General features: G+C 38.9%; 2 protein-coding genes across 2 annotated transcripts in view; one reads left to right on the top strand and one right to left on the bottom strand.

Moving 5' to 3' along the window:
- CFAP91 (cilia and flagella associated protein 91) overlaps window positions 1-26,085 on the bottom strand; it is a 61,836-nt gene that overhangs the window by 1,317 nt on the left and 34,434 nt on the right. Inside the window, exons 11-17 of the mRNA XM_081066393.1 lie at window positions 18,672-18,788; window positions 17,167-17,238; window positions 15,839-15,985; window positions 12,733-12,954; window positions 8,989-9,137; window positions 8,361-8,452; window positions 5,806-5,967 (exon numbers count right to left, since the gene is read on the bottom strand). Coding sequence (XP_080922519.1) covers window positions 5,807-5,967; window positions 8,361-8,452; window positions 8,989-9,137; window positions 12,733-12,954; window positions 15,839-15,985; window positions 17,167-17,238; window positions 18,672-18,788 — 960 coding nt within the window. The 3' untranslated portion in view covers window position 5,806. The remainder of the gene's footprint in view (window positions 1-5,805; window positions 5,968-8,360; window positions 8,453-8,988; window positions 9,138-12,732; window positions 12,955-15,838; window positions 15,986-17,166; window positions 17,239-18,671; window positions 18,789-26,085) is intronic.
- On the top strand, window positions 23,581-25,609 carry LOC308504897 (heterogeneous nuclear ribonucleoprotein L-like). The gene has a single exon (XM_081066401.1). It carries the CDS (start codon window positions 23,814-23,816, stop codon window positions 25,443-25,445), a length of 1,632 nt encoding a protein of 543 aa, XP_080922527.1. The 5' UTR covers window positions 23,581-23,813; the 3' UTR covers window positions 25,446-25,609.

Raw genomic sequence — 26,085 nt, 5'->3', positions numbered from 1 at the left:
TTTTATTGATAAGATTCAAAAGATAGCAACAATGATTGACTACAGTTCTTTTGTAATACAGGTCTACTAATGAGAAGAATGGAACTTTTATTTAAGGGATACCATTTTGCTTAATTGAGGTTCAAATCATCAAAATTGACTGCAGATGTTCATGTGTTAATGGTGATGTGTAATGAGACATCACCCACCTCAGCTTTGAAAATGTCTCTCACACAGATATGTGCTGCCAATACGGATATTAATCCATGAGCTTATGTTTTTAATTGTGCGTATTTATTACTTAGAAGCTTTTTCGAATTCCTGTAGATGTTTCTCAATATTTGCCTTTTAGCATGTCATTGCAATGTAGGCTAATCACTTCTGATTGAAGGTTAGACAGACATGCCCCCCATTGCACAGTTAAACAGATTTTGAAGTATGGGCATTTCTTTTGCACTTATTTCAAGGTCCATAAAACACTCCTGGAAGCGTAGTTTTAAATTCAGAAAACATATTCACTGCAAATATGTGTGGGAATTGCAATTCTTGCTTCTTGTTTTAACTTTTGGCAGCACAGGAAGTATATAAAGCAGCTTATATTCACCTCGTAATGTCCCTGTGCCTTTGGCAAGCCTGAATCTTAGCTTGTGCCCAGAGTGGGCCAGTGCCCCAAGGGAAGAAAATGGCCAGTGATCTCAGATCACTTAGGAAGGACTCTTTCCCCTCTACCATTATAGTTCATATAGTCCCCTTCGTTTCCACAATTTTCCAATGTCTTTAAAAATATGACATTTACAGTACAACCATTATTTTTTCTAATTGTTGCAGCTACCTACTACAGCCTACCTAGAATCAGAAGACATCTCTATTTTCCCTTTTATTAATTTATTTTATTTTTATTTTATTATTTCCTTCCTTTTACTTTTTTGCATCTAATTTGCAGTTATTTTTCTAATTTATTGAAAAGGATGCTTAATCCTATTTTCACCTTTTCTAATAAATGCCTCTAAGACTACAATTTTCCATCTAGTGCCACATTAGCAGCATTCCACAAGTTTGATAAATACATAACATTTTTGTTATTTTTCAGTTCAAAATATTTTCTAGTTTCTATTCTGATACTTTCTTTGATGAACATTTATTTACAACTGTATTTCTTAATTTCCAAACATACTAGAATTATCTTGTCATTGATTTCTAGTTTCATTACACTTTTATCAGAGAACACACTACACGATTTAAACTCTGAAAATCAAGGATATTATGTTGGTACTCAAATAAAAAGAGAAAACAAATTGTCACAGTTTTTTATTGATAAGATAACTCTGAAATGGCTGACACTTGCTTTATGACACATTTTGTAGATGGCTGCCTTCTAGCTATGTCCTCATATGTGAGGGAAAGACAGAGAGAGCGAGCTCTCTGCTACCTCTGATGATAAGGATACTATTCCTATCATGAGGGCCCCACCCTCATGATCTCATCTAATTTTAATTATCTCAGTCCTCATCTCCAAATGCCAACATATTGGAAGTTAGGGCTTCAATATACGAATTTTAGGGTGACACGATTCAGTCCACAGCATTCCACACTGACCCAAACATCCAGATTCATGTCCTTCTCACATGAAAAACACATTCATTCCATCCCAACAGCTCCATTTGAACATTAACTCTAAAGTTTAAAACTCAAAATCTGATCTAAATATCATCTCAGTCAGATACGGGTGAGACCCAAGGTACGACTCATCCTGAGGCAACATTCCTCTCCAGCTGTGAACCAGACAAGTTATGTGCTTCCAAAATACAATATCGGGACAAGCGCAGAATTGATATTCCTATTCCAAACGGGAGAAATCAGAAGGAAGAAAGGAGTAATGGATCCCAAGCAAGTCCAAAGCCTAGCCAAATTCTATTGGATCTTAAAGCTTGAGATTAATACTCTTTGGCTCAATGTCCCGCCTTCCAGGTCACTGGGAGGGCAGCATTATTCCCATGGCCCTGCGGGGTGGCCCCCCTCTCAGGTCTGCTGTGCCCCATCCCCATGGCTCTCGGTGGGGATCCCGACACTGAAGCTCTGCCAGGGTGGGGTCCTATGTGTGGTCCCTCCCTTAACGTTCTAGGCAGAGGCCATCTGAGGCAGTGGCCCTGGAATCTGAATAGCCTTCAGAGTTATTTTTCCCTTTTCTTGAAGAATTGTGCACATTAGCAGCATAATAGCTCATCTTCTCATCCTGTCAAATCCAAGAAGTCTGACAGACTTCCTTCATTTCATCTCATCTCCATCCCTTTCAGTTCAAATTGGCAGTGCTGCTACTCTTATAATCCCCATAAACTCTTTATCAAATAGCTGCTCAGCCACATTCTTAGTGTTTTTTCTAGAACACATTTTCTCATTCTTTGAAATATTGATAGGCTAAGAATCTTCAAGTTCTTGTTCCTTTTTGCCTAACAATTATTTCTTCAATTCATCTCTCTGCTTTCATGTTTTACTATAAGCAGTCAGAAGGAACCAAGTCACTCCTTCAACACTTTACTTAGAAATCTTCTCAGCTAAATATCCAATTTCATTGCTTGCAAGTTCTACCTTCCATAAAACAGTAGAACAAAATTCAGCCAAGTTCTTTGCCGCTTTATAACATGGATTGCCTTTGTTCCAGTTTCCAATAACACATTCCACATTTCTGTCTGAGACCTCACCAGAATTACCCGTAAACATCTGTATGTATTTCTAACATGCACCCAAAAAATCTTCTCACCTATACTTACTATCTAGTTCCAAAGCTGCTTCCACATGTTTAGGTATTTGTTAGAGCAACTCCACTCCTGGTACCAAAATCTGTCTTAGTCAGATCGGGTTGCCATCACAAAATACCACAGAGTGGGTGGTTTAAAAAATAGAAATTTATTTTCTCACTATTCTGGAAGCTAGCTGTTCAAAGCAGTAAATATAGTTATTTTAAAATTTATGTTTAATAATTCCACTATTTTATGTCCCTTTAGTCTGTTTTCATTATCTGTAACTTCTGCTGCTGTTTTTTTAAGTTGTTGTGCCTCCTCATAAGCTTGGATATCCTTGATTGTATTCTGGAAACTACACTTGACAAATTGTTTGTGAAAATAAACTGAGGTCTAAGATGATGTCGTTTCTTCAAAGAGAATTTATGTTTTCTGACAAGTTCCTTCAGGCAATAGGAATCAAGGATCTATAATTCAATTTCTGGGATTCAGATTTTTTATTTTTTTTTATCATTCAGGTGATTAGATGCTAAACTGCAGTCTATGCGAGGGACTGTTCACTTCCAATTAACCCTTACAACTAGGGCATAGCCTTTTGGAGTCCCAACCCAAATGGAGGAGATTTGCCAGGGCCTCAACCTTGACTCCAGTTTTTGTCCCCCTGGTTTTACAAAGCTGGTATAGCACTGCTCAGCCTTTCAGCCACATTTTCTAGAATTTGCATATCCAATCAGGGAAGAAAAAAAAAGTGGCTCCAAATGCCAGACCCAACGCTCTGAATTTGTCTTTTCCTAGATTTTTGCCCAGAAATTCCTCACTATTCCTCACTATTCCTCACAAGCTTTCCTTGTCTTAAAGCTGATTAAAAAGTTTTGTTTTTAAATCAATGTCCATGCCTACTGCCCCTTTCCCTAAGCATTATTAAATAAACTCACATCTGCCCTTCCCTGTGAGAGAAGGAAGAGGAGTAATATATATGTGGGAGCCACTAAACGTCATGTTCCCGTCATTTAATAAAGTATTAAAAAGATACTTTATGAATTTATTGATTGCTCTTTCTTGCTGGGTGTCTGTAGTTAGCTTGCCAACTAGAATTTTTAAAAACTATATTTTAGAAAACTACAATGTGCTTTACAGTTTTAATGAAATGTATTTTATTTCACTACGTACAAAAGAGAAAATCATTTTAATACTCTTCTGACTTGATTTCACAGCTCACCATGGATGTCATAGAACAGGTGTTAAATTCAGAAGGAAATGCAGATGTATTTACTTCAAACTATGTAAATTATTACTCTTATTAAATTTGCTAATAAAAATGACTACCCCAACATCAAAGCTGATTTTTATCGCAGTAACAAGACAGGCAAAATGCTTTGGTCTTTGAATTTCTGTTATACAGATAGTATATAACGTTATGTATAAATACATGGTTTATATCTTCAATGATTTCAGAGGTTATTTCATTGTTAATTAAAAACAAAAGACTTTCTGCTGTGATTTATAGCCACAGCTTCATATTTAAGAGTCCTTTATCAGTTTTCTCTCTGCTCTCTTAATTTCCCCCTCCTTTCAACCGTCCTTCCATGATCCTCTTTTATTGAGAATTAAGGTCCCTATAGATTCCCCTAAAGAGGGTCTCTTGGTCACATGTGCATGTACAAGCCTCTAGGGAAATTATTTGTATAAAATTATACAGGTAGTGGCAGAGCTGGCCAGTACCCAGACCTTCTAAATGCCAGGCTCAAATTTCTGGGTGCCTTCCCTTACCCAGTAGCACACCCTCAGGCCAAAATAGCCGATGATGTTCCTCTACCATGGGAGGGCTGAGGGAAAAGGTATGGGCAAAGGGTTCACTTCTTTCCCTGTCTCATGAGATTTTTACTTTCAATTGACTCTTTAGCTCTGTTCTTCTAGTAATCTGATAGGTGGTATATGTCAACTACGTTACTAAGAAATACCACTGAAGGTAAAAATGACCCCTGATTAGGATCTAGCATGTGACTGGGAGGTGTTTTAAATGAACTATTAATACCAAATAGGAAACAGTAGCTTTGAGCTTTCCTGAGTGTGCTGACTTTGGTCACTGGGAATACCAATTAGGGAGACACTGGAAACTTTGCCTATGGAATTATTACAAGAGATACTGGTCCAGGGACATGAAAACCAGGCCAGCTCCCACACCCACCCAATGTGAATCTCTTCCCTGCACCTGAGCTTCGTCACCTGTGGGCAAAAGAAAATAGCTATGGGTCCTCTGTGTGGATATGGCAAGAGCTCCCACAGGAGGAGAAACACCTGATTCTGCCCTGCTGGACACTGTGGTTCCTGTCTTATCATATCTTTCTGAGTAGAATGATACTCAAATCCCATCAAATGTGTCCTCTGTTAGTCTTGTGAGCATGAGTTGAGGCTGAGACCAATCCCTCGTGGGCATTGCAGAAGGTGTCCGGGCTAGAACCAGGCAGGCTGTGCCTCATGCTATGTGTAAAACTAGCACAGTGTGATAGGGTACCTTGTGCACCTCCATAAGAACAAGCTTTTTATTTATATATATATATATATAAATATAATTATATTAATAATATATAATATAATATATATTAATATGTTATATATATTCTATAATATATTATAATATATTATATAATATATTAATATATAATACAATATATTAATATATAATATATAATATATTATAATATATTAATATATAATAATATTATTAATGTTTATAATATATTATAATATATATAATATATATTATATATATATTAACACTGACACATTTTGTAACTTTATTTGCAATGGAATACTGTCACATGCTAAAAGAAACCATAAAAATAATCTGGAGTCCCGTTTTCTGGTCACAAGAGTCCAATTGCTATAATATCAACTCTATTCTCTAATAATTTCAATAGCACATTCCATAACCTAGATGAAATGTGCCAATTTAAATGGGAGTGCTTCATTTTCATAAAAAACAGACAATCTTTTCACATTATGATTGTGAGAGTGTAGTACAAAGCTGAATGAGGCTACTTTTCGTCCTCTCTCTACATCCTTTCAGATGAAAAATCAAACTCACCTTAGCTGTCTTGCTCCTTTTGAGTTTCTTCCTTAAGTAACTTGTCAGTGTTTGAGACCTCATCTTGCTGTTGCTCAGCAAAATTCCTTAGGAGCATGGATTCTGTGTGCCTGTGGATGAGCTGATGGGCTGCTAGAATATGCTTCCGCTGTGCGTTCCTCACTGTGCCAAAGTGACAGAAGAATTTTTACTCTGAAAGTCTGAATGAAATTATTCCCAAAGGTTTTCAAGAGCGTAGTGATAGAAATGATAATTTTGCATTGTAACGCAAATTTCATGATGCAAAGATCACATATGACATAAAGGTAAGGTGTCTCATATTTCTCTTTGAGCCTTAGTTCCTAATATGGAGGGTACTAGCTGATTGGTAATGAGTTTCTGAACTCAATGGCTTTAGAAAGTGGTCCTAGCTCCATACCCTCAGCATGTTTATTATCAAGGCTGTATAAACATGTGAAGCATCCCATACCCCTTGGAAAGGAGTGAGCATGATGATGATGATGAAATGTTAGCAGTCAGCATCTGTCCTTACTTTGTGCCAGGCATTGTTTTAAGCGGTTGGCATATAATTATTCATTTAAACCACCCCACAACCCTAAAAGAGAGTATTATTTATATCCCCATTTTCAGATGAGGAAACTGAAACACAGAGATCAGGTAATTTGTCCAAAGTCATCCAGCTAGTAAAGGACAGTAGGAAGTCCTGTGGATTAGATTTTGTGCTACTTAGGTATCAGCTGGTTTATACAGGGTAAATCACACAGGAACTCACAGCACTTCACAATAGCATGGTCGACTTTGGAGCCTCACAGACCATGTTTCAAATCTGCAAGTCGTATAATGTCTCTAAGCACTAATTCCCTTAAATGAAAAATGAGAACACACCCACCACTGTTGTAAGAAATGGAGATAAAGTACTTTTCTTAAATGTTTAGTACCTGGTCTGGAACTTAGTATGCATTTAAAATTTGGTAGTTACTGTTATTTTGTATGTATATATAGGTCTCTTCAAGGTCGTTCCAATCTATGAGCTTTTTCACAAAAAAGAGATCTGGAAACTGTCTGTATATGATATTATCTTAATTGGGGGTAAAGAGTATATATAATACATATGGTTCTCTTATTTGAAAAGAGAAACAAAAGGTCCCTATCCATATGGTATGTGTGTAAAGGGAAGAGGTAAGGACCTGCCCAGCTTGCCCACAGACCAGTCCCACTGCATTTCTTCAGCTCAAGTTCCCCTCTCCAGCTCCTTCCCCTCAGAGCCAGGAGAAGCTGGGGGAAGTGAGGGGTTGGTCACAGACTAGTAACTATTCAACACACTATTTCCCCCTTTCCTTCAATTCCCTCAGGTGGAATTGATCTGAAGCTGACCTCACTTAGGATCTAGGAGAAGTAGAAAGGAGTTGCATATATTCTTAAGGATCCAGATAACACAAGATCCCTCTTACAGTATAAGATGACACAGAAATATTTATTATTTGATCTGAAAATTAAATTTTGTTGCTGTAGGCACTATCACACACTGTTGATGGGAGTATGAATTAGAACAATATTTTTGTGGTGGCCGTTGGGTAGTACCTACCAAAATGTATAATGCACATACCCTACTTTTAGCATTACACTGCTAGGAATTTACTCTCAAAAGCATGACCAGAATATATGTAAAATATACTGATTGCAGCACGAGTAGTTATAGGAAAACACACTGGAAACAAACTAAACACTTATTGCTAGAGGATACTGTTTTAAAAATTACAGATCAATCATACAATGAGAAAATAAGATATTTCTTTGTTCTCTTGAAATGCATGTGAACGCCACCATTCCTTTATCCCTGGCTACGTGATTGGAAATCATGTTCACACTTCTCTTAAACCTGTCCAGAATCCCCCTGCATAACTCTGAAACCTTCTGAGATATTATTTCATTTAAATATTTCACCCCTCCCTCTGGGATCAGGTCTGAAAGCTCCAGAAGAGTATTCTTTTTTTTTTTTTAAGACATGTTTGTTTGTTTGTTTCTCCTTCTCCATTGACTGAAAACATCAATCTTTAAAAACATGGCACTTCTGATGAGTGACATATGAGGATATTTATACTTAGACACACTCCTGGAAGAAACACAAGATATTTGTGACACAGAGCACAGAGCCGATTTAAGCCCTTGACGGCATCCCAGCTTTTCAACACCCGCCTTGCATGTGCTCTGCCTAACACAAGGATGCTATAGTTTGAAAATCTTGCACATTCTCAACATTTGCTTTTAGTTTAAAAACAAAATCAAGTCCCAAAATACACCTCTTCTGGGAAGTTGGGAACTTCCTGTTAAAGAAGGTTTGGATTTTGATACTCTGTCAAACTTATTAGAACTATATTCCATTTGTACTAGAGGTGATTATACTCTGGAATCAGATGATGTGAAGAGAATTTGACATAACTCTGAAATAAAAAAGCTCAGTGATTCTCCTTCAGACATTTCTGCAAATCTCTGGGATAGTGAAAATCATTCATATCTTTAAAAAATCATCAAGTGCAGCATTTACATCGACTTACCTTTTTCTTTGACAAAGTCCCTTTGCACCTCTGGGATCAGGAAACTATAAACCAACTCAGCAACAATTTCCTCTGACTGAAGCTGAGTTCGACTGAAAAAAAAAATTAAACTATTTTCTTTGTTGCTTTACTTGAGCTGCCTATTTATACTGAGATCCTCCTTAAATGTGTAAGGAACTCCACTGCTCAAATCCCACCATAGCCTTTTCCTGGATTAAGTGATCTGAAATATTATATTCCTGCTGAGCTTGGTTAACTCCATGAAAAATTCCTATTTGACTCTGTCCTTCGTTTGTCCTATCTGCTTGGAAGGGAATGTTAGAAATACAACTTATACCGGGAAGCCAAACACCTTGGGGTGAAGTCCAGGTAGTGTCGCACGGATTTACTCACATTGCTTTCATGCTTGTAGTATTCTAAAAGCAAGTAATATGAAAGTGATCCACACTGCACAGGATAACTGAAAATTCTATTCCCAATGCTCCTACCATACAAAGGTATAGGCGTGTTCGCTTCCAAAGAGTTATGCAAACCAAGCAATGGGCAGTGAAGCATGGTGTCCTTGGTGGTAAAATCTTCAGCTCTTAACGATGCATATAAGTTACGGTTCCACTCTCTTAGTACATACCGGCTCTCCATTTCGTAAGCGATGTCATTGATTTTCTTAGCCATCTTCTCAATTTCGGCCCTGGCTTGTTCTTCTGCAGTATTCTCTTCAGTGTTCAGTATTATGTCTTCCAGATAGGACGTTATAGTACTTTGGTGAACTTTAACCACCTGCAAAAACCCAAAATAACCCCAGTGACTGAGAACAGGAATCCTACTATTAACAAGACAAGAAAAATGTACAAACATTGGTTGACTTTTTTTTTTTTTTAGCACATCTATTTCCTTCATTAATTTGATAGTCACCTCACTGACCATTCCTTTTCTTTACTATCCAGTCCGTCTGTTTCCAAACCACTTGCCTAACCATTCTGGGTAGGCAGCCTCCTCCCATCTAGCCCATTTTAGAATCATGGGTCTTACTTGCAGGTGGGCAATGTAACAATTCAGAAAGGTCATGGGCTTCATAGTCAATAACGCTGTTTTGGATCCTGGCTTTGTTCTTACCAGCAAGGTGACTTGGCCAAACTACCTAACTATGGCAGAGACTTAGAGGTATTTCCCAATGTCCTTTCTCTTCTTCCCCTTAAATAATAAAGCCCCTGGATTTTAACTGAGCCAAAGGTCCCTAGAACAAGGATTATATTTCCTAGCATCCATAGTTCTGGCCAAGGGAATATATACAGAAGTGATCTGAGCACCTTCCAGAAAGGATTCTTAAAGGAGAAGATCTAACTTACTTTTTTTCCTTTCTCATTTCATAGGGACCCAATGCTGGAGCATTAGAAGTCATCTTAAACTGCTTTGCGGTCCATGCCTTAGGGACAGAAATGCAGAAAGCTAGAGGGACCCTGGGTCTCTAATGAATTTTTTTCAACTATCACATCAGCTCAGCCCTGCACTGCTTCTTTGTGAAGCTTTCTTGAAACTGTGAAATATGATACATATTTAGAGAAGTGCAGAGTGCGTAAATGTAGAGCGTAATGAATTAGAGGAAAGCCAGGACCCATGCAGCCACTGCTAGTAACCTAGAAGACCGCTTTGGGCTCTTCCTGACCACAGCCCTTTTCCAATCTCGTGATTTTATAGTGAACACTTCCTTTTCTTTATAGTTTTGCTCCCAAAGTATACAACCATAAATAAGACAGTTAAGTTTTGCGCATTTTACAGATAGACATACAGGAAGGATCAAACAAGGCACACTTAGTTTTGTATAGATTCTGTCCCATCATCATATTTTGAGCTTCTTGGGTGAAGGCACTTTTCTATTTCATATCTGATTTTTTGTGTGTGTCTGAAATAATGCCTGGGACTCAGTAACAACTCAGTACCTGTTTCCTGACTGGCACTGCAGCAGGACTCTGAGTATGTCATGTTTACTGGGTATCTACCTGGAAACACCAAGTCCATAACCTTGAATCCCTATGCCTTTCCTATGGGAGAGACCAAATGACCAGATTAATACAGCATCAACCAAGCAAGCAGGCAACCAAAATACATTTGCTCAATATCTGTGCCTATGCAGGCATGTAGGCAGGTGCTCTACGAGCCACCAAGGCCTATACAACACGCCTGCTCCAGGAGCCCCGTCTCACTCAGAAAGCAAGTCACACTGACATGGGGAGGTTAGACAGCTGAGTCTTGTAATAGTTCAGAGGTGGGAAGTTTCAGAGGGTTCACTGCAGCAACATATATATTTGTGTGTTTCTGTATATCTTTACACATGTGTGAGTTTCCGGGTACATTTGTGCTTGTATGTGCATGAGTGACTAAGTAAACACACAGGTGGCTCTATGTGTGTCTCCGCGTGTCCCTCCATGTCTGTGATAATGAGCACACTGGGTTACACTTGTGAATATGTATTTGTGTATGTGCCTGCAAAAGTGTGTATGTTTAAATGTGAGTCTATATTCCTCAGTATTTATGTAATTTTTCTGAAAATTTACTTAATGTAAACATTCTGTGTTTTGGTATATTTATGTGCCAGTATATTTATCTTTAACAGGGCTGTATGAAGGGAGATTGAGAATTTAAATGACAATGGTATTCGAATGGGGGTCAACAGATGGATACATTCTTTACATAAATGATCCTTAAATCAGGTGCAAGGGTCATCTTAACCCTTTCTTGCCTTCCGAGACATGGCTGACATTTCCTGGGGTCATTCCTATTTAGGAGATACCTTCTCAGAAGCCTTTTACCAGCTTCTTCTTTTCTGTGTTTTTGAGCATAGTGGTTCCTCTGTTCCTTTCCTTTTTATTCTCACTCCCAGTTGGATCTTCCCATTCTAGCTGGTTTTTTCTTAGTGATATAAGGTAGGGGATAGCAAGTTCTGATTTGTTAATTTCTAAATATCAGTAACTCTTTTTGAAGCTAAATGTGTTAGGATGGTAGGAAGCTAGAATACAAATTATTGTACAGTTAAAAAGCTGAATTTGACAATATAGAACCCCAAACTTAAGCTGTAGAAAGAAAGGACAATCTGTTTTGTTTCAATCAATTTTATAATTAAGAAAAACATACACCAAATACTATTCATGGATCAATCCTAATTCCATGGGAATTGGGTAAATCCTTAAAAATCTCAAATCAAATATGAAGACTCCAAATTGATGTAGCAGTTTTTTCTTTCTGTTTTTAACTGAGAAGCTCAAAAGTATCCACATATACAATTCAGACAGCCATCTTGGACAAGAATTTTTTTAAGTTCCAGGTTGGCTCTTTCCTTCCCATGTGGCCCACATCTGGTCCAAGGGAAACTCTCACACAGTCTCACACAAGTCTTTGCCTTGACACATTCTGGGTGTGCCGGCCACCCATACAGCATCTTCTGTGCCCACCTCCAAAGCAGCCAGCTTGCCCAGCTCCCCTCCTCTCCATTCCTAGGGGATCTGACACCCTAACTGAAAGAATACATATCAAGTTCTCCAATGAGTACAGGAAAGGGAAGTACCACCCCCATCCTCTGGTGTTTTTTGAGGGGAATATTAGTCACAGCATTAGTCACCCCTTTAAAGAAATTTTCCTCACCAATCCCTCCAATTTCAACACTTGACTTTTTATATTCTCAATACTTGACCTTTTGTATTCTCAAGAATGCTTTGAGATATAACTGGTTCCTCTAATTTCCTCTGAATTTGCATCTTGGTCACTTTGGAATTTCACATCCACTGTGTCTTGGTCAGAATTTTAATTTACCAGCCTGGTACCCTAACTCTCAAGGTCGTAGTTTAGCCAAAACCTGTCTTCTAATTCTATCTTGGATATCTATCTGCTGAAATGACAGCTCTAGGTAAGATGTCTTAAACTTAATATAAATCAAATTCCTGCTAACCCATGTCCCTAAACCTATTCCACTATCAGTTTTCCTTCTTCAGAAAATAGTACTTAAGCTGGAAACTGGACATTATATGTGACTTCTCCAGTTTCTCTGGCCTAAACTACTTCGACAGCTTCCTTTCTGGACTCCTTGTTTCCACTCTGTCCTTCCTCCAACCTGTTTTCCATAGAGAAAGCATAATAATGTGTCACTGGGCCCCATTTGTTTCCTTCGTGAAACTTACTACATTTTCTAGTTCTACACTTACTTGCATGTTATATAGTAAGCTCCAAAGTATCCACAATGCCTTTGCACATAGGAACTCAACACATATTTGTTGAATACAATGAAAAATAAAAAACAAAAGTCATTTCCTATTATGAATTCCCTTTGGTTTGACTTGGCTCCTTACAGACAGTTTCCAGACATCCTGCTGCCCCCACTTGCCTCCTTAAATATCTGGTCCTCTTCCCGCAGGCGCCTTTGTTCCACCTGGCGCCGACCACTCTCTTCGGCTTCCCGCATCCTCCGCTGTCGTTCAGCCAGCATGGCAAAGGCATGGATTCTCCTCTCTTCCTGTAGTCTCACCAGCTCTTTGGAGAGGAAGTCAAACATGTCTGCCAGCGCCCTTCCTTCCAGTCCAGCCAAATGGTTTTCAACTACTGACACCTTAGAAATAACATAATTTTAAGGATGCAAATTCCGCTAAAAATGGTGATTTATAAAGAAGGTTGCTGGATTACCCAACACTCAGACAGTCACTACGTGTTCAGAATGCATTTTGTTTTTGTTAGTTATATTACCTCTTGACTGGCTCCATCCCAAGGGTTTTTACTAGGAAAACTTAAGACACAAACTTAGACATGAGGAAGTGGATTGCTCAGTCACTGGTGGATTGTAGTCCTCATATTAGGATGATTTAGCAAAACATTTCTGTTAACGTCCACACAGACTGTATTTTTTTAATTTCAAATTTATCCAAATTTAGGGTGCTATGTCTTCCCAATATTGAAGGAAAATGTCAAGGGTTTTATTAAAATATAACATTAGAATTTAATAAAATAGAATCTCCTAGAAATTCACTCACGATACCTTTTAAATTTTTAATGCTTGATCTTTTAACACAAGTTTGGGGAATTTTTAAGATCTTGAATAACATCAAAGTAGAAAACCCATGGTACTTTTTACTCCTTTTTTCTTTTAACATTTATGTATTTTAAGTGTGTTTTTCCAGGACCCATCAGCTCCAAGTCAAGTAGTTGTTTCAATCTAGTTGTGGAGGGCGCAGCCCACAGTGGCCCACGTGGGGATCGAACCGGCAACCTTGTTGTTAAGAGCACTGCATTCTAACCAACTGAACTAACTGCCCATCCCTTTTTATTCTTTTAAATAACTTCAAAGTCATTAACAACTATCTTTGAAACAGAGCAGGAAAAATACACGTCTATGTGATCACTGAGGTAAAACAGAGGTCTGGAGCTCTTGACAAGGAATGAGCCACAATATCTATTTATGGATTCCTGTGTCCCAGCTTTGACACCTGGAGAATAAATGTGTCTAAGAAGATTGTATCCTTTGAAACTTCAACCTGTTCCCTCTCCCATCCTCAACTATAAAGAAGAACAGCTCTCCTCCCAGGGACATGCTACTTTAACATTGACAGTTCTGCCACTGTGCTCAGTTCCCCTCTCGTTTGTATCTGAAAGGGAGGAAATCCACAAAGGTCTCAAAGGTGACATGGCTACTAGGTAAGACTGTCATTCGGGTGTTACTCACCCTCCTCCTTACCTACCACCTAGCCCAACATACCTTCTAACCACAAAGTCCAGCTTTTCCTACAAGGCAAGGTGGAAAGAAAGGGAGAGACTAAGAGCATCTCCCGACCCCTTACATTTATACACCGTGGTCAGTCAGCCCAGAGATCACAGATTTTCTCATGCCCAGGGATCACAGCCCCCTCACTTGGGGGGCAGACGCAACCTTTAAAATCCTGAGATGGCTACCTGTCCATGTTTAGCTTCCTCCCTCAGCAAGAACTGGGGGTATGCTCAAATCGTGCAATTTAATTTGAAAATTAAGTCAAATATTCAGCGAGGTGATTCGGCTGCAGTCACATCAGGTAATGCATGACGTAATTGGGAACTGTGCTTTTTCTGGATTGTTTTCCACAGAAAACATAGGACAAGGAGAAAGGAGAGGATCAGCATTGCCACAGGCACCCGTGAGGGGCCTGTTCCCTGGGCCCCTGCACATCACTGGTGTATGTAAACTCAGCTGCAAGTCAGCAGGGTGAGTCCTTGGCTACTATTGCTCTTCCCATTAACTCCTCCCTTAGCTCTTAGCTGACATGATACCAGTCAGGTATTTGTCCACTACATGGCATAGGTGAGTGGAAAAGACTGGATTGGCTTAGCTGTACCTGCCAGGGTCTATAATCAGAAACCTCACAGGGCCCAGGAGGACATTTGCGCATCCAGGTCCTGGGACCTGGTGCTTCCAGGGCATTCTGTTCCCCATCTGAACGGAAGTGCAGCCCTGCCTCCACCATTTCCAGGACTCTCAGACTCTAGATTCAGAGACTCCAGTGTCCACATTTTCTTCTTCTTTCTAGGGTCCTTCTGTTGGGTCTCAAAGCCCCAACCTATCTTCTTGCCTCCCCCACACTCAGGGACCATCCAGTCCTGCTGTCATGTAAAAGGAAAACCACTGTGCTCATTTCCGAGCTGCTTATCATTTATTTGTGCTCAATTCCACGCAGCACAAGAGTTATGTGTGTTACTAAAGGTGGGTCATATTAACTCTACTGTAAGTTTACTTTCTTAAAACACTAAAGTCGGTGCCAATTGATTCTTTGTCACATTGATTTACAGATAAGCGGGAGAGGTAGTAAAAGTGCATCTGCACTGCAGTCAACAACATTACAAACTGTGTATATAGAGACGAACGCCAGAAGAGAACAGGAAAACATTTACAGTTGTTGGGTTAGAGCTGCTATTACCAGCTGTTGTCGGGTGAGCAAGGCACAGGTCGTGATGAAAGTCACAAAATAGCATGAGATAGTAACATTTAATATGCAGTATAACCAGCATGAGCTATGTAGAGCTCCAAAGCTCATACATAAGTGCTGATATTTAAAAATAAATCTCATTTCTCACTTTTTTCTTATTGCTTTTTTTACTTATTCATTCTGCTAAGTCCCACTAACTGAGATATACACATAGTAGAGATGCCAAATATTTAAGAAAAATTGAAAGGGAAAAACCTTTTAAAATGTAGTTTATTTTTTCTTTTATCTTTTTCCTTTTTGTGTGTGTGTGCAAATAATGAAAATAAGACCATCTTCAATTCACTGAGGGCAATTTGAATGGGGATTCAAATTATGGACTACAGCAGCATTGTTTAAAAATGCTGACTGTGATAGAGCGATGGGATTGTGGGGGAATGTTTCTGCCTCAACATTTTGTTTATCATCATGATAATGTTGCTCATGCAATAATAAAAAGCAGGGAAGAAAACGTAACAAGAAAGTTAACAAGAAAGAAAAAGTAATAACCTTGTGTTGGTACAAGTGCCTCTGCCGCTGTAAGGCCAAGGTGACTTGCTTCTCAGCTTTCTTCACCAGCCTGTCATCTTCTTGCAGTGCATGGGTGGTGCGCAGCTCTTGGATCAACTCCAGTCGCTTTTCTTTCCCTTCGAACATCTGTATCAAATCAAATCAAAGAGAGACTTGCAAATTAGCATCCCTTGCAGCAGGTACAAGGACTCACACGCAATGACTTGTGAACAGTGGGTTCTCTTCTGCCTTTGGGGATGACAGAGCAGGTGTGTTCCACAGAGCGAGTTCAGCCCTCTTTTCTACACCTGCAGCTGCTCAGGCAGAGAAGGAGCTTAGTTAAGAATGAGTTGTTTACTGAATTTCTTAAAATGCCTTGCAAAGACAAGGTGATAACTTAGGGTCATATTAAGAAACTTGAACCTTCCCTCATTTCCTGTGCTCCTTCCCTAAGAAACCTGGGGATGGTATATTTATTTCATGGCCATATGTTTTTTTCCCCCAATAGATCTGCCCCTGGTTTGTAAGATACAATGTGCTGTCTGAACTGTGGCATTTCTCCTGGGAAAATACTGAAAGGAGAGTAAAGAAGAATGCGGAACCCAAGACGCTCGCCCAGCTTCCCCGGACTTATTCTTCAAAACTGAGTCTCTTAAAAGTTATAACTGTTTAGGGACAAGAACAGTTTATATCAGTCCATTTTTAAATTGAGTGCCTGCTCTGGCAGCACAAATAATCTGGCTAAGGCTTTACAGTTAGGGAGACCAGAGGTGAATTTGCTGGCAATTAACATCATTGCTCTCAGACTCACATTACTTGCCTGTAAAAGGGGGTAATGGATAGAAAAAAAGAGATGATATAGAGAGAGCAAAGAATATATAATGTGAGCATATAGTAGGGGTTCAAAACTGTAGTTATTATGTAGCTATTTCATTTATTATTCAGGTATTGTTAGCTATATGCCAACTCAAATAATTGTACTATGACTTTGTCAAAAATTAGGAAATCCACTTGGTTTGTGATGCTTTAATGGTCAAAATTCAGGTAAGAAAATTGCTGTATTTAGCAGTCCCAAGGAAGGCAGACCTTAGTTTCACACTGCCTCGGTTACAACTGTGACAAACAGCAGGCGGGTTCTCGCTGTCCTTGACACAGTGTCCCTGACAGTGGAAAATCCATAGCAGTAGAGGGAATGGTAATTCAAGGGTATAGTTCCACAGGACAGCAGGGTGCAAGAGGGAATTCACCCCGAGAAACCAAGCACATACGCATTCTCTAAATCTATTTTCAAAGCAGAAGCATAGGGCCAGCGGTTGGACCCTACACACCATGTTCTGAACGACTCTGCCTCGGAGTAACTTTTGAAGGCAGATAACAGCCATTTCTTTATCTTCTTCTTCCTAAAAGAACAAAGGGAGAACCAAGCAGTTTGAGAAGAGCAGTCAGCATCAAATAGTTTTGGAAGAATCGTATCAAGCAAAAGAGACTGTGCTCAATGACAGAAGGATGTAAAGAAAAAAAAAAAACATGGTTCCTATCCTCATTGAACATATAGTATTTTAAATGTTACTGTATTTTAAAAATCCATTATTATTTTTTCATTATAAATATCATTAACGAATCATATTCAAAAGCAAAAAGTTCACCCACTGTCATGCTATCACTACCAATTAAGCCATTTTGATTTTTCTATACTCCTTTCCAGCAAAATCTTTCTTGAAGTAACAAGTATCGTTGATAACATCTATTTTGTAATAGTTTTATTATGTTTGACCACGAGTAGACAAAGAACACAGCTAGTCTATATCTGTGATAAATTCACAAGAACTTATCATAGCTACACTGGCGAAATCAGAATATAATGTACAAGGTTAGCGATCTACAAAAATCACCTTAAATAACTGTGTCAAAGCAGGAAGAGCAGAGTCTACAAATCTAATTAAGGCACCTCTGACTTCAGAAGAAAGCAACAGCAAAATCAATGGCATTTAACACACGTGAAAGTCCACGTGTTAACCACAGGCAGTGGCTAGCACAAAGTCAAGAAAATGGGGTGCTGCCCAGAAGCACCTCCTTGCCAGTCAGTGGGAACACTCCAGTCCCGCCACAGAGCTGACCCATCAGGGGTGCTAGCGGCTCTCCTGTCCACTCCCCATCCTCTGAAGCACAGCAACCTGAATACAACCTGGCTTCTTGTGAGAATTGCCCTACACTGGGAGAGAGTGGGTTGACCTGCAGGAGGGACATCTGAGTCACCAGGCAGTTATATTTCTCTCTGTAAAATTCTAAACGTACATTGTGACATTGCTAGTGGTTTCTTGTGGGTCTGTTGAGTCTGAGTCGGTCCTTTAAATGCTAACCAACTCTGTACCTTGCTCAAATTAAGTAATGTGCAAAGCTGAGGTATCGTTCTGATCAGAGTGAACTCTGCGTCAGTCCTATCCCGGCAGCCAGCCTGTCGGGATGGCTTCCTGGCAAGTCATTCCTCTCCGCTTCCAGCTGTCATCAGCCACCTCCCCACGTGGGAAAATAGTTATAGTAACTGATCATCACTTTAATTGTTTTTTATTTGAGGATTTCCCTTCTGATACCTATTTGTCTTGGGAAATCTTTTTATTCTTTGTGTTTTCACTCTTAGATTTCATTTCATTTTATTTGGCTTGCTTGTATGTATGTTTGATGTTTGAAAGAAACATAAGGGAAAAAGGCAACATAGGTCAGTTCTTGGGAAATCAACACTCTTAAATTATTTGTTTTTAATCCAGACTATGCTAAGAATAAATGGGCAGCAGTGCTGAATCTAGCATTTCAAATAAAAAAGTTTCAAACTTACAGTGGAAGTCATTTCCAAGGTTGGAGTTGGAAGCCGAGGTTGAGGTACTGGCTTTCTTTGGAGAAAAAGCAGAGGTTTCTTTGGTTCAAGAATCTTATTCTTCTGATCTAGTAGTGCCTGAAATAACATAAACCACTGTCATTTCTTACCTTTGTGTTTTCTTCCAACACCAGATCTAGGTCAAAGATCTGAATATCAATCAGAAATAATCTTCTCTATGGCTATGCTAGGTCAGTTGGAGAAAGTCCAAAACAGGGTGCTGTATCTCCCAAGGAATGCTATGCTATTCCTAAGGAAAATTTGACCACTGAAAAAACATGGCACATATTCTAGGTGTATCCTTTTTAATCAAAGATTTCAGAGACTTACTTTTTTTTTTTTTTTTGAGTTTTTAAAAGGTTCTGTCATGTGTATGCAAGCAAAACCCCTAACGCCTATTCTTCCACATAAGCTAGTTTGCTGTTTTAAATGACTGCCTGGACAATAGAAAATTTTCCTGTGCAGTAAGTGACTGAAATGTTTGGCATATTTTGCTGTTATGGGGGAGCTGAGGAGCATTATATGGCAATTGTCTCAAAGTGAGAGAGAGATTTACTTTAGCCTTAAAAGCCTGCATGCCAAGATTTTTGAAAATGAATTTGTTTCCTTATGAAAGAGTGTCTGTTTCTGTTTCAATATACTTTTTTTTTAACTTTTGATCACCAAAAATCCTGCCAAAATTATACATAAGGTTTTATTCATTCATTGGTTCCATTTTCAGCTATAGGAGGATTGTTTAACTTAAAAATAGCAAAAGTTCTGATCTCTATGATTTTAAGATCATATTTTAGTGACTTTTTCATCAAATAATAATTTTATATTATTTTTTCCCACAAAAAAATAGATAAGTGATAAAACAACAGGCACTAAGCCAAAAGTTAAAATTAATAAAAATATGCAAATCATTAGTAAAATCTGGAACCACATGAAATTACTGTGGTTGTAATAGAGCCTCTGAGTTTCTTCAAAATAAAACTGACAGCAAATATATAACAGCTCTATGATAATCACAACTAATGAATCAATAGAAAGCAGCAGCAATCTAAAAGTAACTAATAATTCTAAATTCTGACATGTCCTGAGTGAAATGCCCTGAGCAGTATCACATGAAACTATTTTAAAAACAATCATTCTCAAATATTTTTGTTGGTTTTATTATGCTTTTCATTGGACTTCTTGACCTACTATTTTTCTTTTCCTTTTATTGGGGAAGGGGAACACGACTTTCTTGGGGAAAAGTGTGTACTTCCAGGACTTTTTTCCAAGTCAAGTTGTTGTCTTTTCAATCTTAGTTGTGGAGGGTGCAGCTCAGCTTCAAAGTTGTTGTCCTTTCAGTCTTAGTTGTGGAGAGCACAGCTCAGCTCCAGGTCCAGTTGCTGTTGCTAGTTGCAGGGGGCACTGCCCACCATCCCTTGCGGGAGTCGAACCAGCAACCTTGTGGTTGAGAGGATGCACTACAACCAACTGAGCCATTCAGGGGCTCAGCAGCAGCTCAGCTCAAGGTGCCGTGTTCAATCATAGTTGCAGGGGGCACTGCCCACCATCCCTTGTGGGACTCCAGGAATTGAACTGGCAACCTTGTGGTTGAGATCCCACTGGCCCATGTGGGAATCGAACCAGCATCCTTTGGAGTTAGGAGCATGGCGCTCTAACTGCTTAAGCCACCGGGCCAGTCCTTTTTTCTTTTTAATTAAAGTTTATTGGGGTAACAATTGTTAGTAAAGTTACATAGATTTCAGGTGTACAATTCTGTATTACATCATCTATAAATCCCGTGTGTGTTCACCACCCAGAGTCAGTTCTTCCATCACCATATATTTGATGCCCTGTACCTCATCTACCACCCCCCTCCCCCCTTACCCTCTGGTAACCACTAAACTATTGTCTGTATCTATGAGTTTTTGTTTCTCATTTGTTTGTCTTGTTCTTTTGTTGTTTTTGGTTTATATACCACATATCAGTGAAATCATAGGGTTCTCTGCTTTTTCTGTCTGACTTATTTCGCTTAGCATTATATTATCAAGATCCATCCATATGGTCACAAATGGTCCTATTTCATCTTTTCTTACTGCCGAATAGTATTCCATTGTGTATATATACCACAACTTCTTTATCCATTCATCTATGAAAGGACATTTTGGTTGTTTCCATGTCTTGGCCACCGTAAATAAAGCTGCAATGAACATTGGAGCACACGTGTCTTTATGGATAAATGTTTTCAGATTTTCTGGGTAGATACCCAGGAGAGGGATTGCTGGGTCATATGGTAATTCTATTCGTAATTTTTTGAGTACCCTCCACACTGCCTTCCATAGCAGCTGCACCAGTCTGCATTCCCACCAACAGTGTATGAGGGCTCCTCTTTCTCCACAGCCTCTCCAACACTTGTTACTAATTGTCTTGTTGATGATAGCCATTCTAACTGGGGTGATATGATATCTCATTGTAGTTTTGATTTGCATTTCTCTAATGATTAGTGATGTTGAGCATTTTTTCATATGTCTATTTCCCATTTGTATGTCCTCTTTGAAGAAATGTCTCTTCAGGTCCTCTGCCCATTTTTCAATTGGGTTGTTTGTTTTTTTGTTGTTGAGTTGCATGAGTTCCTTGTATATTTTGGATATTAGCCCTTTATCGGAGGCACCGTTTGCAAAAATCTTCTCTCATTCAGTTGGTTGTCTCTTTATTTTGTCAATGGTTAATTTTGCTGTGCAGAAGCTTTTAAGTTTCATATAGTCCCATTTGTTTATTTTAGCTTTTACTTCCATTGCCTTTGGAGTCAAATTCATAAAATGCTCTTTGAACCCAAGGTCCATAAGTTTAGTACCTACGTTTTCTTCTATGCAGTTTATTGTGTCAGGTCTTATGCTTAAGTCTTTGATCCAGTTTGAATTAATTTTGGTACATGGTGACAGATAGCAGTCCAGTTTCATTCTTTTTCACGTGGCTTTCCCATTCTCCCAGCACCATTTATTGAAGAGGCTGTCTTTTCTCCATTGTATGTTTTTGGCTTCTTTGTCAAAAATTATCTGTCTATATTTATGTACTTTTATTTCTGAGTTCTCAATTCTATTCCATTGGTCTATGTGTCTGTTTTTCTGCCAATACCATGCTGTTTTGATTATTGTTGCCCTGTAGTACAAGCTAAAGTCAGGGAGTGTGATACCTCCAGCATTGTTCTTTTTTCTTAAGATTGCTTTGGCTATTCGGGGTCTTTTGTGGTTCCCAACAAATCTGATGATTTTTTGTTCTATTTCTTTAAAAAATGCCATTGGGATTTTGATGGAGATTGCATTAAATCTGTATATTGCTTTGGGTAATATAGCTATTTTAACTATGTTGATTCTTCCAATTCATAAGCACCGAATGTCTTTCCATTTCATTGTGTCTTCTTCAAGTTCTTTTAAAAATGTCTTATAGTTTTCAGCATGTAGGTCTTTCGCATCCTTGGTTAAGTATAGTCCTAGGTATTTTATTCTTTTTGCTGCAATTGCAAAATGAATTGTTTTTTTATTTCTTTTTCTGAGATTTCATTATTGGTATATAGGAAAGCAATGGACTTTTGTACATTGATTTTGTAGCCAGCAACTTTACTGTATTCGTTGATTGCTTCTAATAGTTTTTTGGTAGAGTCTTTAGGGTCTTCTATATATAGCATCATGTCATCTGCAAAGAGTGACAATTTAACTTCTTCATTCCCAATTTGGATGTCTTTTACTTCTTTCTCTTGCCTGATTGCTCTGGCAAGGACTTCCAACACTATATTGAAAAGCAGAGGTGATAGGGGACAGCCCTGTCGTGTCGTAGAGCAAAGGGCTTCAGTTTTTCACCGTTAATTATGAGATTAGCTGAGGGTTTGCCATATATGGCCTTTATTATGTTAAGGCATTTTCCTTCTATACCTATTTTATTAAGTGTTTTAATAATAAATAGATGTTGTATCTTGTCAAATGCTTTTTCTGCATCAATTGATATAATCATATGATTTTTGTCCTTTATTTTGTTTATGTGATGTATCACATTGATACATTTGCATGTGTTGAACTATCCTTGTGCCTCTGGGATGATCCTCCGCTTGGTCATGATGAACTATTTTTCTTTTAATTGTGAAAATCTAATGATTTTTCTTCAAAGTTTGAATTACTTTTTTCAGATTGTTTGGTAAGGGTGTTGGAAAACAGGTACTCTCACAATTACAGAAATTAGTACATCATTGCTATAAGAAAATTTAGCAATATCCACCAAAATAAGAGATGTGTGTATATTGTGGGCCAGCAATTCCATGTCTAGAAATTTAATTCTAGATTGTTCGCACATGTATCAAATTATATGCAAACAAGTTTATTCATTGCAGCGTTGTTTTTAATAGTAAAAAGTTGAGAACATTATAAATATCTATCAAAAGGGGACTAGTTAAATATATTATGATACATTTATACAGTGATATATCATGCAAAGAATAATAAGAAAGTTTTTCTGGTAACATTGATATGGAATAATCTCCAAGATATATTAAAAAAAAAGGGCAGAGGCAGAACAGTGTGTATGACATACTAATATTTATGTAAAAAATAATTTAAACATATAGAATATATTTATATGTATTTGCTTATATATTTATAAATACACACATGCATGTATATATTTACACATACACATATATTTGCTTATATAAAATATCTCTGGAAGGCTAGATATGAAACTAAAGACACCAGTTGTTGCCAAAAAGGAACTGCATAGCTGAGAGACAGGAATAGAAGGGAAACATTTCATTTAATACTCTTACATAAGTCATGAACTTTGAACTATGTGGATATATTTTCCAGTCAATAAACAGATTACAAATACAAGAAACAAGAAAGGGGCCGGAGCAGCGGGCAGAGGCTGCATGTGGGCTCCCTAATAAAGGGGCAGGGCCGCTGCGCAGCGCGCTCACCCCGCCCGCTCTCGGCACCCACCTGGCTCCCGGGCGCGCTGCCCTGCGCACGGCCGGCCGCGCAGACCTCGCCGAAGAGGCGCTGCCCACGGCGGGGACTGACCCGTGGCGTCAGTGCCACGCCGCCACCCCCACGCGCCTGCCCGCCGGGCCCTCCGGTCGCCGCCATGTCCTCCTCCTCCTCCTCCCCCAGGGAGACGTACGAGGAGGACCGCGAGTACGAGAACCAGGCCAAGCGCCTCAAGACGGAGGAGGGGGAGATCGAGTACTCGGCCGAGGAAGGCGAGAACCGCCGGGAAGCGACGCCCCGGGGCGGGGGCGATGGCGGCGGCGGCGGCGGCCGGAGCTTCTCGCAGCCGGAGGCAGGTGGAAGTCATCATAAAGTTTCTGTTTCACCCGTGGTCCACGTCCGAGGACTCTGTGAATCTGTGGTGGAAGCTGACCTTGTGGAGGCTCTGGAAAAATTTGGGACGATATGCTATGTGATGATGATGCCATTTAAACGGCAGGCTCTAGTGGAATTTGAGAACATAGATAGTGCCAAAGAATGTGTGACATTTGCTGCGGATGAACCTGTGTACATTGCTGGTCAACAGGCTTTTTTCAACTATTCTACAAGCAAAAGGATCACTCGGCCAGGAAATACTGATGATCCATCAGGAGGCAACAAAGTTCTCCTGCTATCAATTCAGAATCCTCTTTATCCTATTACGGTGGATGTTTTATATACTGTATGCAACCCTGTTGGAAAAGTGCAGCGTATTGTTATATTCAAGAGAAATGGGATACAAGCAATGGTTGAGTTTGAATCAGTCCTTTGCGCCCAGAAAGCTAAAGCAGCGCTCAACGGAGCAGATATATATGCTGGATGTTGCACACTGAAAATCGAATATGCAAGGCCAACTCGTCTAAATGTTATTAGGAATGACAATGACAGTTGGGACTACACTAAACCATATTTGGGAAGACGAGATAGAGGAAAGGGTCGCCAGAGACAAGCCATTTTGGGAGAACACCCTTCTTCGTTTAGACATGATGGCTATGGATCCCATGGTCCATTATTGCCTTTGCCGAGTCGTTACAGAATGGGCTCTCGAGATACTCCTGAGCTTGTTGCATATCCATTACCACAGGCTTCTTCCTCTTACATGCATGGAGGAAATCCCTCTGGTTCAGTAGTAATGGTTAGTGGATTACATCAGCTAAAAATGAATTGTTCAAGAGTCTTCAATTTATTCTGTTTATATGGAAATATTGAAAAGGTAAAATTTATGAAGACCATTCCTGGTACAGCACTGGTAGAAATGGGTGATGAATATGCTGTAGAAAGAGCTGTCACACACCTTAACAATGTCAAATTATTTGGGAAAAGACTTAATGTTTGTGTATCTAAACAACACTCAGTTGTTCCAAGTCAAATATTTGAGCTGGAGGATGGTACAAGTAGCTACAAAGATTTTGCAATGAGCAAAAATAATCGCTTTACAAGTGCTGGCCAAGCATCTAAGAATATAATCCAACCACCCTCGTGTGTGCTGCATTATTACAATGTTCCATTGTGTGTCACAGAGGAGACCTTCACAAAGTTGTGTAATGACCATGAAGTTCTTACATTCATCAAATATAAAGTGTTTGATGCAAAACCTTCTGCGAAAACGCTTTCTGGGCTATTAGAGTGGGAATGTAAAACTGATGCAGTAGAAGCCCTTACAGCACTTAATCACTACCAGATAAGAGTTCCAAATGGCTCCAATCCGTACACATTGAAACTTTGCTTTTCTACATCATCCCATTTATAAGAAGAGAAGAGCATGTTAGAATTTATGTTCACCTTTATTACCATTTTAAAGCTATACTTCGTTTAAAAAATCTAAAATGGTTGACCTAATGTTGCCTTGCTTACTTTGACTTAAGATCCTGTTCTGTAATAATCAAATATTTTGCCTTGAGTAAATTTGTTGTAAACTTAAAAAAAAAAAAAAAAAAAAAAAAAAAAAAAAAAAAAAGAAACAAGAAAGGAAAAAAACCCCTCAAACTTCAAAGGAAAAATATCATTAGATTTTCTTAAAAGAAAAATGTTAGGTCAAGAAGTCCAATGAAAAGCATTATAAAACCAACAAAAATATTTGAGAATTTCTTCAATCTCAGTCTCACCATTGCCTTGAAAGGTAAAGCTTGTGGGGTGTGGGGGGGGGCAGAAAGGGGAGGATATGAAGGACTATGAGAATATTAGGGAAATGCTCTTATCAAATAATACATTGTAATATGTTCAAAAGGCAAACTTAAACAACAGGTTAGGCAACTAAGTTTAATCTATGGTTTTCATAATAGAAGAAAGGACTGATTGGTAGACTCTTTTAGCCTACTTTATGACATATGCAATTTGACAAGGCATCAAAAATATGTTTCAACCTAAATTTCTACCAAGAACAGCCTGAA

Source organism: Rhinolophus hipposideros (assembly GCF_964194185.1).
Source record: "Rhinolophus hipposideros genome assembly, chromosome: 2".
Lineage (NCBI taxonomy): Eukaryota > Metazoa > Chordata > Mammalia > Chiroptera > Rhinolophidae > Rhinolophus > Rhinolophus hipposideros.
This window is presented reverse-complemented; position numbering and strand designations above follow the sequence as displayed.